The 13,476-nt window shown below is 46.2% G+C and overlaps 3 protein-coding genes across 10 annotated transcripts in view; 1 reads left to right on the top strand and 2 right to left on the bottom strand.

Moving 5' to 3' along the window:
* Positions 1–8,380, bottom strand: part of LOC105694779 (microtubule-actin cross-linking factor 1) — a 104,797-nt gene extending 96,417 nt beyond the window's left edge. For 5 of the 7 annotated variants that reach the window (XM_023432201.1, XM_012415734.1, XM_012415756.1 and 2 more), the window contains exons 1-2: positions 8,107–8,380; positions 2,357–2,903 (exon numbers count right to left, since the gene is read on the bottom strand). In XM_023432201.1, the coding sequence (XP_023287969.1) occupies positions 2,357–2,459 (103 nt within the window). In that variant the 5' untranslated portion in view covers positions 2,460–2,903; positions 8,107–8,380. Of the gene's footprint in view, positions 1–1,912; positions 1,972–2,356; positions 2,904–8,106 lie in introns of those variants that run through there. The other 2 variants (XM_023432207.1, XM_012415741.1) reach the window with 1 other exon arrangement.
* Positions 8,381–9,349: 969 nt separating this feature from the next.
* Positions 9,350–12,950, bottom strand: LOC105694769 (centrosomal protein of 89 kDa). 2 transcript variants are annotated; one of them, XM_012415718.2, is made up of 6 exons: positions 12,306–12,950; positions 11,976–12,231; positions 11,290–11,885; positions 10,695–11,182; positions 10,380–10,632; positions 9,350–10,301 (listed from the first exon to the last, which is right to left on the bottom strand). In XM_012415718.2, exons 1-6 carry the CDS (start codon positions 12,372–12,374, stop codon positions 10,032–10,034), a joined length of 1,932 nt encoding a protein of 643 aa, XP_012271141.1. In that variant the 5' UTR covers positions 12,375–12,950; the 3' UTR covers positions 9,350–10,031. The 2 variants fall into 2 exon arrangements, with proteins under 2 accessions (XP_012271141.1, XP_012271142.1); XM_012415719.2 differs by lacking the exon at positions 12,306–12,950 and having other exon boundaries at positions 11,986–12,077.
* Positions 12,505–13,137, top strand: LOC105694764. The gene is made up of 2 exons (XM_012415711.1): positions 12,505–12,963; positions 13,037–13,137. Exons 1-2 carry the CDS (start codon positions 12,513–12,515, stop codon positions 13,135–13,137), a joined length of 552 nt encoding a protein of 183 aa, XP_012271134.1. The 5' UTR covers positions 12,505–12,512.
* The last annotated feature ends 339 nt before the right edge of the window (positions 13,138–13,476 follow it).

Below are 13,476 nucleotides of genomic sequence, written 5' to 3'. Positions count from 1 at the left end.
TCGCGACAATCCCGCCACCCTTCGAAGGATCGAAGGGATGGCCAGGAAGAAAGAAAGACGCGCTAAGTCGAAACAACGGCCAAAAGACGCGCTAAGTCGAAACAACGGCCAAAAGACGCGCTAAGTCGAAACAATGGCCGAAAGACGCGCTAAGTTGAAACAACGGCCAAAAGACGCGCTAAGTCGAAACAACGGCTAAAAGACGCGCTAAGTCGAAACAACGGCCAAAAGACGCGTTAAGTCGAAACAATGGCCAAAAGACGCGCTAAGTCGAAACAACGGCCAAAAGACGCGCTAAGTTGAAACGATAACCGAAAGACGCGCTAAGTGGAAACAATGGCCAAAAGACGCGGTAAGTTGAAACGATAGCCGAAAGACACGCCAAGTTGAAACAATAGCCGAAAAATGCGCTAAGTCGAAACAATGGCTAAAAGACGCGCTAAGTCGAAACAATAGCCGAAAGACGCGCTAAGTCGAAACAACGGCTAAAAGACGCGCTAAGTTGAAACAACGGCCAAAAGACGCGGTCGAAACAATGGCCAAAATACGCGCTAAGTCGAAACAACGGCTAAAAGACGCGCTAAGTTGAAACAACGGCCAAAAGACGCGTTAAGTCGAAACAATGGCCAAAATACGCGCTAAGTCGAAACAACGGCTAAAAGACGCGCTAAATTGGAACAATAGCCGAAAGACGCGCCAAGTCGAAACAACGGCCAAAAGACGCGCTAGGTCGAAACAACGGCCAAAAGAGGCGCTAAGTTGAAACAATAACCGAAAGACGCGCTAAGTCGAAACAATGGCCAAAAGACGTGCGTAGTCGAAGCGACTTAAAAACCGTCCCCGCGGCACCTGTCCTCGTCTCGAGTAAGCACTTGAGCGCGACGAGTGGCTCGCACCTGGGCAATTGGATTTCCACCTGGAGCTAATTAACAGGTGGCGACAAAGCGAGTCGGCGAGGAGTCGTCGCCCCGGAAGGACGCGGGATTTCCGGCGCGGAAGGCGAGCCTCCTCCGGGCTCCTCTCGGGCCTAGCGGAGCTCGTTGCGATTCCGCTCGCGTACCGCCCGCGATAACGGGCGCTATCGAAGCCGGTTCCCTCGATACGAGGGCACCGCCATCGATCATCCGGCCTCGCGACATGGAGAGGAATCCGTCGGAGGCCCTCCGCGCGGGGTCGAGAGACGTAGAGTCCCGAGCCAAATACATTTTCCGCACCTTCCGCGTGTTCGGTTTTCCCCGCCTCCGGTGAGAAATCCAAAAACCACGGAGATAACCCAATTAGCCTGGAGATAGCGCGTCGATTCGTGCCACTTCGGCCTCCGGAGAAAGAAATACCAAAGGGTGAACATCGAGGGTGGGATTGACACGCGAGGGGGATGAGAACCCCCCTCTTGATAGGAGAAAAACTAGCTAGTTATCGCTCTCGCGTTTCCACCGCGAGGGTGAGAAGCGTCGAAGCCGGCAACGAAGGTCGACCCTCCGGCTCGTTATCGCGACCTGGAAGGTCGATACCTCCCGGGGTGCAAGCTGGTCGGATTCAGCCCCGTCGCGGGGGTGCAATTACGTGCCGAGGAGCGATCGACCTTTTCCCGCCGACGGGCTATCGAGACGCGTTCGATACGGCGGTCGTCGCTTGCGCGCGCCTCCTCGCCGGTAATATCGTAAAAAGCGTACCCGCGGTACATTTTCCCCAGTAAAAGATAATAAAAGTATATAAAACAATCTCCCGAACAGCGGAGAAGAAGCTACGAACGGGGTGGAGACTCCCGTTTCCATTTAATTTCCACTCGATTCATTAAATGGTCTCAACTCCTCCGTCCGGTGACATCGAATTACCGCGCTCTTTATTTCCTGACTCCACATCTCGTGGCAGGAAATGGACGAAGGGGGTTTTGAAATCCCGCACTCCTCACCTCCGAGTACGGAAGAACTCATGGGCCGATTATCAGTCATTTTACGTTGTCGCACCACCCTGGTATAGAAAGGACGTTAAAGGTTATTCGAAAATATTACATTTTTGAGGAAGAAGTGTTAATCACGTTACGTTAAAAAGCGGTGGGAACCAATTCCTCAACATAGTGTACACCGATTTTTACCTGGAAACGTGTTAAAAAAAAAAGAAAAAAAAATCCATAGTTTGGGACCACCTAATGCTCGAGGAGTAGCCCATATCTCGTGTCTCGTAGGATCGCGGCTGAGAGCCACTGGTCCGAAGGTTTACTCGGCCACCACGGGCTCGCTTATTATTTATGGCAGTCGGCGGAGCGTGCCCGACGCATCCCGTCGTTGCCGAGTAGCGGCCGAAAGGAGGTCGGCCCTAGGCGCGAGGTCAGGGGTGGAGGAGAGTTCGCACTCACCTGCGATCCTAAGGACGGCCCGGTCGGCCGGGTCCAGCTGCAGGATGCTCAGGGGCTTGTCCTTCGCCCACTCCTTGAGGCTGCCGTCCAGCTCGAACTCCATCTCCTCGGTCCTTCAGGTGGCGGCCGAGGTCCTCCCCATCGTCGGCGCGTCCTTCACCGGGCTCGCATCGGCGCGGCGGGGCGGGCCCACCTCCACTCGCGCGCGCGGTCGCCCGACGACTGCCGGCTGGCCGAAACCTCTCCCGACCTCTCCCGGAAGCGGCGGGCGCCCCTCCCCCCGCCACCCGCCGAAAGGGCTTCCTCCCGGAACCGATCCGCCGACCTTGACCTCGCCTCCGCCGGACCGGCGACTACCGACAGGGGGCGGCGCGGTCGATGCAGGGACCTGCAATCGCTGCAATCGCCGCAATCGTTGCAATCGCCGCAATCGCCGCGACTGCGCCACTCGGCGACGCCGCCCGTTTGTTTACGGAGACGCCCGGCGTCTCCCGTCACTCCTCCTCCGGGGCGGTGGCGTCGCCTCTCCCCCTCGTCCCGGACGGCGCTGAAAGCAAGAAACAACTTATTACACGTGCGAAATCTTAGTTTCCATCTTTTTTTTTTTTTTTCCTCTCTTTTTTTCAGAGGATGAAAAATGGAGGCGGAACACGTGGAACCGGAATACCGAGATATATATAGAGGCAGAGTAGAAGGAGAAATTAAAGAGAATTAATGTCTCTTTTTACGCGGAACAGGTGCGCAGGGAATCGTCGCGATGGCCTATCTACTGGAGACGGAGAGAACCGATCTGCTCACTTTCTCTCTCTCTCTCTCCTTTTCTCACTCTTATGCCCTGAGAAAAAAAAATCATTTCACAGGGGAAAAAAAATATATGTTAAGGGGATGTGAAAGTGGTATCTAAAGAGTCAATCGTTCATGAAATTTTCCTCCGAACTGGGTGTCAAACTCTACCACATGAATAAGAGGACCCTAAGGTAGGTCCTGAAACTCAGGAAATATTTTTCAGAAAAAATCTAGAAAATATCTATGAACGAATTTTTTCAAGAATTCAAATCTCACGAGTTTCAGGACCTTCCTAATACCCTCCATATTTATATCGTAAAGTTTTAATTTATTCTGGGTACTCAGTTTGGAGAACAGTTTCATGAACGGGAACTCTCTGACGCCACTGTCACGTAACCTCAATTCAAAGCATAATCTTCAAAGGAATTCGCCTCGCATAAATCGTGAATAATTCCGAAGGAACTTTGCGTACAAATAAGTTAATTTTAAATGAAATAATTAGTCTCCTAATCAATGACATATTTCTCCGGTCGAATTTCCTATTTCTCTCCCGGCGTGGATATCAAAGGAAATCCAACTTCCTCCACGTGTCTCGCTTCCGGTGAAAGAATTCCGTCTACAGATTCCTCATCGCGAGATTCTCGGAAGAAAGGACTTGGCCACGCGGTATAAACGCAATCGACGAATGCGGAAATCGTGATTCACGGCGCGCGGTCGCCGCATGACGCGACCTCTCCTCGAAATCTCCGAGATCGAAAGATTTTGCTCGACACGAGGCGATCCGCTCTCGATCTCCGCCTCGACGAGGAGTACCCAGTCTCCTCTTCGGAATTCACCGAGGAGGACAGTCCTTGACCCGCCGTCGGCGCCGACCCGCGTGGACCGCGACTGCGGAAATTAACGGCCGCATATATAAACGCCTAACCTTTGGAACGGCTCCTCGGTCGGTGTCATTCGATTGCGCGAATCTACATCTAATTAAACCCTAGTACACAATAGTATAATTATTAAATAATAAAAAATGTGCATCAAATTTCCCCGATGAAGATCATGAAATAAGTCACGAGGGTGTCGCTCATGAGTCCTCATTTGGAACTCACAATGATGGACCAAAAATACTTAAATATGAAACTAATTTAAGTACATGCAATGTCCCAATGTTTCTACGCACGTTTAAAGCTAAATTTATCTTACGCGGTTATTATTAAATAATAAAAAAAATTTGCATCACATTTCCCCGATGAAGATCATGAAATAAGTCACGAGGGTGTCGCTCATGAGTCCTCATTTGGAACTCACAATGATGGACCAAAAATACTTAAATATGAAACTAATTTAAGTACATGCAATGTCCCAATGTTTCTACGCACATTTAAAGCTAAATTTATCATACGCGATGCCGATAAAAAATCGTAGCGTTTATAGCTGATATTTGAGCCATGGCGTGAAAAAAAATTTACAGCAAATTTTCATTCAAATTTTTTGTGTAATATGCGTGCATATATTGCAGATATTTCAGGCCATAAATGGTTTGGAAATTGTTTGTAAACCGATTTTCCTCATCGCATGATGATCATGAATTGCTATCTGGGAAACGTTATCCCCGATACCGCGATCGTGCCGTACAATCGAACTCTGTAGTCGATATCGCTATTTATATCCCGAAGAAAAAAAAAAAAAAAAGAAAAGAAAAGATTGATTTATCGGGAAATTTGGACCCATCTCTCCGGAGACGACTCGCGGTCCCCATTTCTGCGTTTTCCGCGTCCGCGTAACGAAACGCTCGCGTTCGCACGCATTCGTTATGCACGGAGGTGACAATGGGGTGGACAGACGAGTTGCGTAATCGGAATCGCCGATTACGCAATGAAATCGTCCACCTGATGTTGCGGCGGACGGGATTACCTAACCTCGCAGGACCGGCTGCGCCTCTTCCGAATGAGAAATTTCCGATTTTCCATTTCAGAGCTTGGACGCGTTAAATAACGAGCCCAATTACACTCCACAATGTACACACGAATTAATTTAAGCCACCGGCCGAAACCCCAAGATCTTGAAAATCTTGAAAATCTTGAAAATTGTGATTTTACAGATTCTCAGGTGGCTTGGAATCTTCCCATTTCTTTCGTTCCATGAATTTATTTTCTTTCTCACCGTAGCCTACTCCCCTCTTCCTAGGGTCCCCTTACGACTCGTCCAAATATCAAGATATCTTCTTATCTATTGAAAATCCCCTAGCCTTGATTTTTCCCTCCGAGCAAATACCATTACCTCTCCGAAACGAGGAATCTCGTTCCAAACTTTCCAACCTGCGCAATTCTCGATCCGTATCCTGCATTCCCCTCTTTCCAACTACGTGCGTTGAATTCCTACATTTTTCCTCCTGGCCTACAAAATTTCACTCAAGAAACCCAGGAATTTTTTTCCAAGTCGCGAAAAATCGTCCACGGTAAAAAGTAAAGGAAAAGAGATAATCAAAATCATCATCGCTTCGTGTCCGAAATCTGGCGACGTCGAGGGCAGGATGCCTCTCCGTTTATCGATCTCTCGATCTAATCGAGCCATTCCATCGAGGGTAAAAGACACCGAGACCCGCAAAATCTCATTCAAGAAATTCAGGAATTTTTTCCCAAGTCGCGAAAAATCGTCCACGGTAAAAAGTAAAGGAAAAGAGATAATCAAAATCATCATCGCTTCGTGTCCGAAATCTGGCAATGTCGAGGACAGGATCCCTCTCGATTTAATCGTGCCATTCCATCGAAGGTAAACGACATCGAGACCCGCAACGTCTGTTTCCAGGGACCCACAAAATCTCACTCAAGAAATCCAGGAATATTTTCCCAAGTCGCGAAACCTCGTCCACAGCAAAAAATGAAAGAAAAAAGATAATCAAAATCATCATCGCTTCGTGTCCGAAAACTGGCGATGTCGAGGGCAGGATCCCTCTCCGTTTATCGATCTCTCGATCTAATCGAGCCATTCCGTCGAGGGTAAAAAACACCGAGACCCGCCACGTCCGTTTCCAGAGACCGTTATCAGTCACCTCGCCTCGTCGCGTCCGTCTCGAGCGAGGACTCTGCCTCCTTCGCTTCCTCCCGTGATCCTAGTCGAATCCTCCCACGCGGAATTGGACTCGCGAATCGGGAACGCAGCGTTTACGCGCAATGTGGACAAAAGGTATCGCTTCACAAAACTCGATGTCATTGTCGCGCCACAAAAGCGCCTCTTCGCACAAAGAGTTGGTCATCGACCCTCAACCGTCGACACACGGTCGCTTAAGGTGATACGAAAGTGTGACACATACATACCAAAAAGTCGAAATATTTATAAAACTTTTTTTTCCAAACTGGGTGCACCAAATTATCTAAAAACATTAACACGTGATTATGGAGGCTCCAAGGAAAAACGCGCTGCCCGTGAAATTTAAATTTTCGAAAAAAAAAAATATATCTTTTGCTTCCTGTCCGAGATACATAGTTTTTTTTTTCGAAAAAAAAAAATGAAATTTCATGACCAGCGCGTTATTCCTTAGGGCCTCCATAATCACGTGTTAAAGTTTCAGAAAATTCGACGACTTTTTGGTACGTATATACCACACTTTAAGATGGCCACGCACGAAACGACAAATTGTAGCGATAAATCGCATCGATAAATCCCAACGATAAGTCGGTTCAGTTCAATCGAATGTCTTCGAGTGAAACTTTTAACGCAGGGTTAAACGAGGGAGGCGTAAAGGTGAACCATTTGTTCCATTTCTCGAGTGGAAACTCCTTGTCACGGTAGGTGCGGATAACTTCGCATGTTAAGAGTGGATATCGTCATGCTCGAGGCACCCGAATGCGTAAGGGGGATTTCGGGAAAGAATAATTAATAATACATTTTTCTTTCACTGGGTAGTTTCACTTCCGAGTGCGGGGAAAATCTTGGGCAAGAGAAGCGAGGTGGGGGGGGGTGTACCTCGAGACCGAGTCGCCGCAATTGTCGATTCGACCTGAGGTAAACACGGACCGAGGACGGTGAATTGTGTATTATTGCCAGTGACCGCTCGTGAAAAAGGAGATCCTTGGAATAAGGAGTAAAGCCGGGTCCTTCCACGCCTTCGAAAAGGGGGAAGGGGTCGAGGTACCTCGGGCTTAGGGAAGTGAAAAGTCGAATACCCTATCTCGGTGTGCTCGAGTTGGGAAATATTGAGAAATTAGTTAACTCGGAAAATATTGATGGTTAATTGGTTAATTCGAAAATATTGACAAAGTAGTTAATTCGACGCAGCGAGTCGCGAGCAAAACGACTCGAATGACGAGACGAGTAAACTAATAATGCGCGGTTAGTGACTCGATAAGAACGGATAACGAGTCGAATACCTTATCTCGAAGAGCTCGAATACGAAAATATCGAGGAGTTAGTTAATTCGAAAACATTGCCGCCGTACGTGGAAAATGAGTTCGGCCTCGAGTCGGCAGCCCGTGAAGGAAGAAACGCGTCCGGGTGCATTCGACGTAGCGAGTCGCGAGCGAAACGACTCGAAAAACGACGAGTCGAGTAACCGAATAATGCGCGGTTGGTGACTCGGTGAGAACGGGTGGCCAGGTCTCGTTCCTGCATTCGTAGTTGGAATTAATTTCTCCCGATGACTCGAAACCGCGTTGGGCTCGATTTCATCGAGTTGGAATATTCGCTTCGTACCGGTAAATATTCGCGTCTCTACTTGGGCTTCCTTCGACCTACCGCAAGGTCGTCGCTTCCGTGCGAGCCTCCCTTCCCTCGGACGTCGACGGGCGAGCGGCTTCGACCGGCGCCGAGGCGATTCGGGAAACGGGGAACGTTAAGCTCCCCTTATTCTCTCGAGCAGCCCCCAGAAGGCGAGGCGAGGCGAGTACTTCCTCGCGCCCCCTTCCGGCGGGACGTTGCGACGCCAGCCGTTGGGGAGATTGCTGAGATAATTCGTAAAGGGCAGGCGGTCTTACCGGTGCGGATTCCCCGTCCTCGAGGTCGGTCCGGCGGCTCTCGGTTGTCCTCTGGGAGCGAGAGCGCCAGGAAAGGAGGGAAAAATCAATGTCCACCGAGGCAAACGGTCGACTCGCACGGTCTCTCGCGGCTGACCAGACGCCACGAGACTAGGCGGCGGAAACGCACTCGGGATTTCCGCGGACGCGAGGCACCCTTGCGATGGGGCCGAGACCGAAACTCGCGAAACCCGAACCTCGAGTCCTTCGCACGCCGATTTCCGCCTCTACTCGCCTCCGTGCGCGTCGCGAATAACTACCAACGACCGACCCGGTTCCAGACGACGCGCCTAGCAGACGACATTTTGGATCGACGACCGAGGGGACCCGAGCGCTCGCGGGGACGCCCGATCGAGGCCGAGGACGGCCGAGGACGGCCGAACGCCTCTTGCGCGCCGCCCCGACTGCGCGGTAGATTCGAACCGACCCGACGCCATCTTAGATTCCCAGCTCGCCTTCGCTTTGAAAAAATCTATTACATTTTTGAGGACATTGTGGGCTTCCCTTAGAAATTTATCCCGGGAATGAAAGACGGGAGATTTCGTAATTGATGAGTCGAAATATTTTGCGGGCTATTCATGCTTGCGCGTTACAGCACCGGAAGAAGTTAAGCTAAAGGAATTTCTTTCGTTTATGTGGTGACCATTAATTACGAGGTGTCGGATGTTAATGACTTACGCGGCGTCGCGGGTGTTTAGGACAGCGGATCGTCAAATTTCAATAATAAAGGATAACGGTGTTATGTAAACGCGGTCTTGACGTTTTGACTGGTGGCGTGTCGCGTGTCAAGACGCAGACACGCATATCCCACGTCAGGCCTTTGTAATGGCGAAAAGAAAACGAATGAAAGGAAAAGTTCTGCTGAATCGACTTACGGCAACCCTTTCTATATAGCGTAGGAGTATCAAGATTGCCGCGCGTTCCATTAATTAAATGAAAAATGTTATACAAGGTCAGCGTGAGTACATCGATGTTGTCATGAGTACTATAATACTATTAATTATAAATTATTAACGCTTTAAACACATGTTTAAGGTTCATGGCTCCATGATTACGAAGACGATGAAGACTACGTGCCTTGGAATAAGACGTAAACTCTTTTATTTCTTATATTATCCTTCCAACATCGTAAAAAAGGAATAATGACATTGTAACACGTATTACGGTTATGAATAAATACCTAAAAATATACACGTGATGCAGTTACTGATGCGATATGTAGCCGCGCTTCGAGGAATTGTTTGAATCGAATTCTTTTCGAGAGACATCAATTCTCGGCGATTCTCACGGTGCATATCGGCGTTTAAGTAGAAGTATTATACGGCGTAACGACAGTTAGGGCAAAGTGAGAATTGCTGATTGTAAACGATCTCGCCTGACATGTAAATCGGTCGAAGTGAGATCACTTCTATATGAGGTGCCTTTAAGTCTTTAAAATCGTTTACTAGCCATCGTTTGTCGTCATTATCCCCTCTTATGTGACGACAGCCTTCGCAAGTACTTACACTAGCTGATGTCATCGACTAAATAAAGCAGGGGACATCGTTAATAAATTACAAATATTATATTTGCGAGCGCTCCGTCGAATATCTTTTTTTTTTTTAAGACCTGCAAGCGTTAGCTTTGTCGTCCCGGAGGGAGAGATCTGTGACATTGCTTCGATAGGCATGAGTTCCATCCAAGACATCCTGAGCGAAGACAACAGGAGTGATAATCGCCGTCCGTTGGAGGAAGATATTATTATAGTGACTAGAATGTGCTTATGTACACTACATCGGTGTGTCTCAGTTATGTTAACACAACGAATTGCATTCTGTACGTGGCAGACTAGAATGTAATTGATAGATTCGAGGAGCTCACTGACTAATGGCAGCCTATTGATTTCTTCAGACGTTGTAAAACTTGGTGTTTCTCAGAGCATCTTTCACTTTTTTATCGTCACTGGTTGCTGCTCGCAAGACCAACTCGAGATTTTCTTGGGTCGCACATTTTTCTCTCTGTAATCGACCTATGACGTCTTCTTTGTGCTTGATCAGCTGTTTTAGTCGCTGCAACTCTCGCTGATACTCCGATTTCGTTTGGCCTGCATCAAATTCTTGGACTTTCAGGTGCTTTTCGACCGAGGCCAGCTGCTTCTTAGCTCCTTTCTGTACAATCTAAATATTCATTTGTTATCAACACTGCTGGTAATAAGAAAAAAAAAAATTATGTTCGGTGAGAAAATTGAAACTTACTCGCAGTTGACTTTTTAAATTATCCATCCTATGAGCTATGTTGCTACCTAGGTATTGAATGTTCTCATTTTCTTTTTCTTTTTCTCGAAGAAGAACGATCAGTTTATCTCTTTCTTCCAAGAGTTTCTTCTGCTCGATAACAAGTTCTTGGCAGTAAGCAGTTGTCTTGGTTAATTGCCTTTTTACGGAGTCTCGAGATACTTGAATGGAATACACCGAATTCTGGACCTGCTCCAGTTTGTGCTGCGTTCGTCTAAAGTTGTAGAAAAAATCATTAATGATTGCTGACGATCATTGGTTTATTTAAATACTTACTTTAAATTCTTTTCTAGATGTTTTACTAAATTCTTCAGATGATCTCTCTCGGTCGTGACTGCGATAAGTTGTTTTTCGTTTTCCGGATTCGTTTCTTCTAGATATTTTATTCTTGCAGTCAGTTTTTTTTTCTCAGCCTCATATTGATACTTTAATTCCTCAAACAACCTTTTACATTCGTCAACTGCTGAGGTGTGAACAGACAGCGGCACTGTTTTCTCGTAGGTGTTTTTTAACTTTTCGTAACTTTCACTTAGCACTTCATACTTTCCTTTCAAAGTACTGTATTCGGATTTACAGGCCACGTAATCATCGTGCAATTTATTATTATCTCGAGACATTGACTCCACTTTTTGTTCATAAAGCGAATGAACTTCGTGCAGTTTTTGTTTATGTTGAACTGCTTGTTTCGCTAAAAGGTCATTTTGTTCCCTCATCACGGCAGCATCAGTTCCAACTGTTTTAATTTCTTCTGTACATTTATCACACTGCAAAATTACATTTTCCTATCAATTTATTTCTTACACATTTTTAAGAAGAGTATTTAAATTACACAAGTACATAAACGTACAAATTTTTATTTAGCGATACGTACCTTCTTGCTTAAATTTTCCACTTCCTTGTGTAAACTTTCATTCTCTGCAATGATTTCTTTACATTGTGTACTAAATATGTCAATTTGCTGTGCATATGTTTTTATCAGCTCATCTTTTTCCAGCAAGCTTTGTTCGTAAGCATCTAGCAATGGACCTAATGCGTGGGTATTGACTCTGCCCCAAGATTCCATTATTTTCTTACTTTGAAGAGGTGTATTAACTTCTTCTATATTTTTGATTTCAGACGATTGTCCACATTGTTGTAATCTGTCTTGGTACTTCTCTAACTCCACATTCAAACGATAGACTAGGCTTTTTAACAAAGTCACGTCTTCCTTTAACTGTGTATTTTCAGCCTTGAATTTCTCATTAATTATTATAAGATTACTCTTTTCATCTTCAACACTTTGAACGGCATCGACCATCTTTTCGCAATGTAAGCGCAGCTTCTGATAATCAGTTTCTCGCTGCTGTAAGAGAAAACTAAGCTTCTGGCGTTCTTCCTGAATCTCTTCACAGTTTTTCTCTAATTTGTGAAGCTTACTCCGCAACTTCATTATCATCGTACCTTCTTCCGTTAACTCTTCCATGACTTCTGTAAATTTTTATTATGACAGATAACGTTCCACAATACAGATTTACAAATATTTAAAACATACATAAATGGATAGTTATTACACAATACCCAAGTTTACATTTGGTCCCTCCAGCTCGGTCTTCGGCAAACTATTTTCTTCAACGAACCTGTCTATCTCTTTACAAGGACGTCGTCTGTCTTTGTTTCTGGGAGGTTCTTTTTCATCAACTGTATAACTGCTTTGAATATTGGAATCCTTCGCTTTAGCGGAGTATCTTGTTTTAGCAGTATGCCTGCGACGCTGTTTGGATCCATGAACCAGTTCAACGTCATTGTCATTTACTTGATTGTGCAGTTTACTATGCTATAATCCGAAATATCTACATTATACTTATACAACATTATTAATTTAATACTTTAAAAGAAACGTTTAAGTACCTTTCTTCTGATCCGTTTCTCCTTGACACTTTCAATGTCTGCGAGTGAACCGCCATAAAAATATGACATATCAAAGTGAATTACTGGGTAATAAACCCCAATAAATAAGGCAAGGCTGGTCCTGACATCTAAACTCGGTATTAAAGTGGAAAGATATTGATAAAAGGCCAAATCGTGACACAGCACCGTAGAGGTTAGCTTGGCCACATGTTGTTACTCCTGTTGCCATGGTTACGTGCCGAGTGCGTCATCTATCGGAGTTCGTTATTCGCACCGACAGAGTCGGCGCAAGTTTGCCGATCGTTTATGGCGAATAATAGCAGAAAAAAATCGCATTTCAATAGAGATGCGGAATGTCAGCCAGAGATATCAATCGAAAAGGTATGCGGATTTATAAATCAACTCGTCACTGTCGAGAAAATAAATTTCAGGGCAGAGGGAACGAATGATTGTTGGCCAAGACAAGATGGCGCCGGGGTAAATGGGCCGCACATCAATAGACTGGCTGATACGGAGATGTATGGAGATAAAACGGAACTGGGGCACGTAAATCGTTCTGTAAGCAGTTACTCGTATTTCTGGAATATGATGGCCAGACTAACAGCCGTTGGTAACTTAATGAACAAAACGACGCGCAGCATCGTGGCGCCATCAGACGGTGCGTCATCATACCAACTCAGGTGTTTTATTCTAACCAGCGTTCAGTCGGTAGCACAGATTTTGCTTTTTAGATGTAAAACCCAGCGACACAAAATGCATTAAAAAATCCAGCAAGTCTGACTTTATTTGCTCGAACGTTCCGGACGCAGATAATACCGATACTTTGGAATAACGACATTGAGAAAATGGAACGGAGAGCGGAATAACGAAACTGAGAAAATAGAGAACAGAACGCAGGTCTGGGCGCTTATAGATTAGGACCGCAATCGGAGCGCTCGATGACAATTTTGTAATATTTACGACCGCTCGTGAACGTCAAAGCAAGGTGTTAGGACTCTTGAATAACGGCCTTCCACAAGTAGGTCATAAAAGGCAACAAATTCTGCGCGTTTGTCCGCCCAGCCTCGACTGCCGTTCAATTTTCAGTCCCCAAAAGCAGACTCCATAATCACCCCGAAATTATATTTAATTATCTATCGGTAAAGAGGTAGATACCGATTCGAACGGAATC

Source organism: Orussus abietinus, unplaced genomic scaffold, assembly GCF_000612105.2.
Source record: "Orussus abietinus isolate OABI.00-Male unplaced genomic scaffold, Oabi_2.0 scaffold257, whole genome shotgun sequence".
Classification (NCBI taxonomy): Eukaryota; Metazoa; Arthropoda; class Insecta; order Hymenoptera; family Orussidae; genus Orussus; species Orussus abietinus.
The sequence above is the reverse complement of the archived record's forward strand: the minus strand, read 5'-3'. Positions and strand labels throughout refer to the sequence as shown.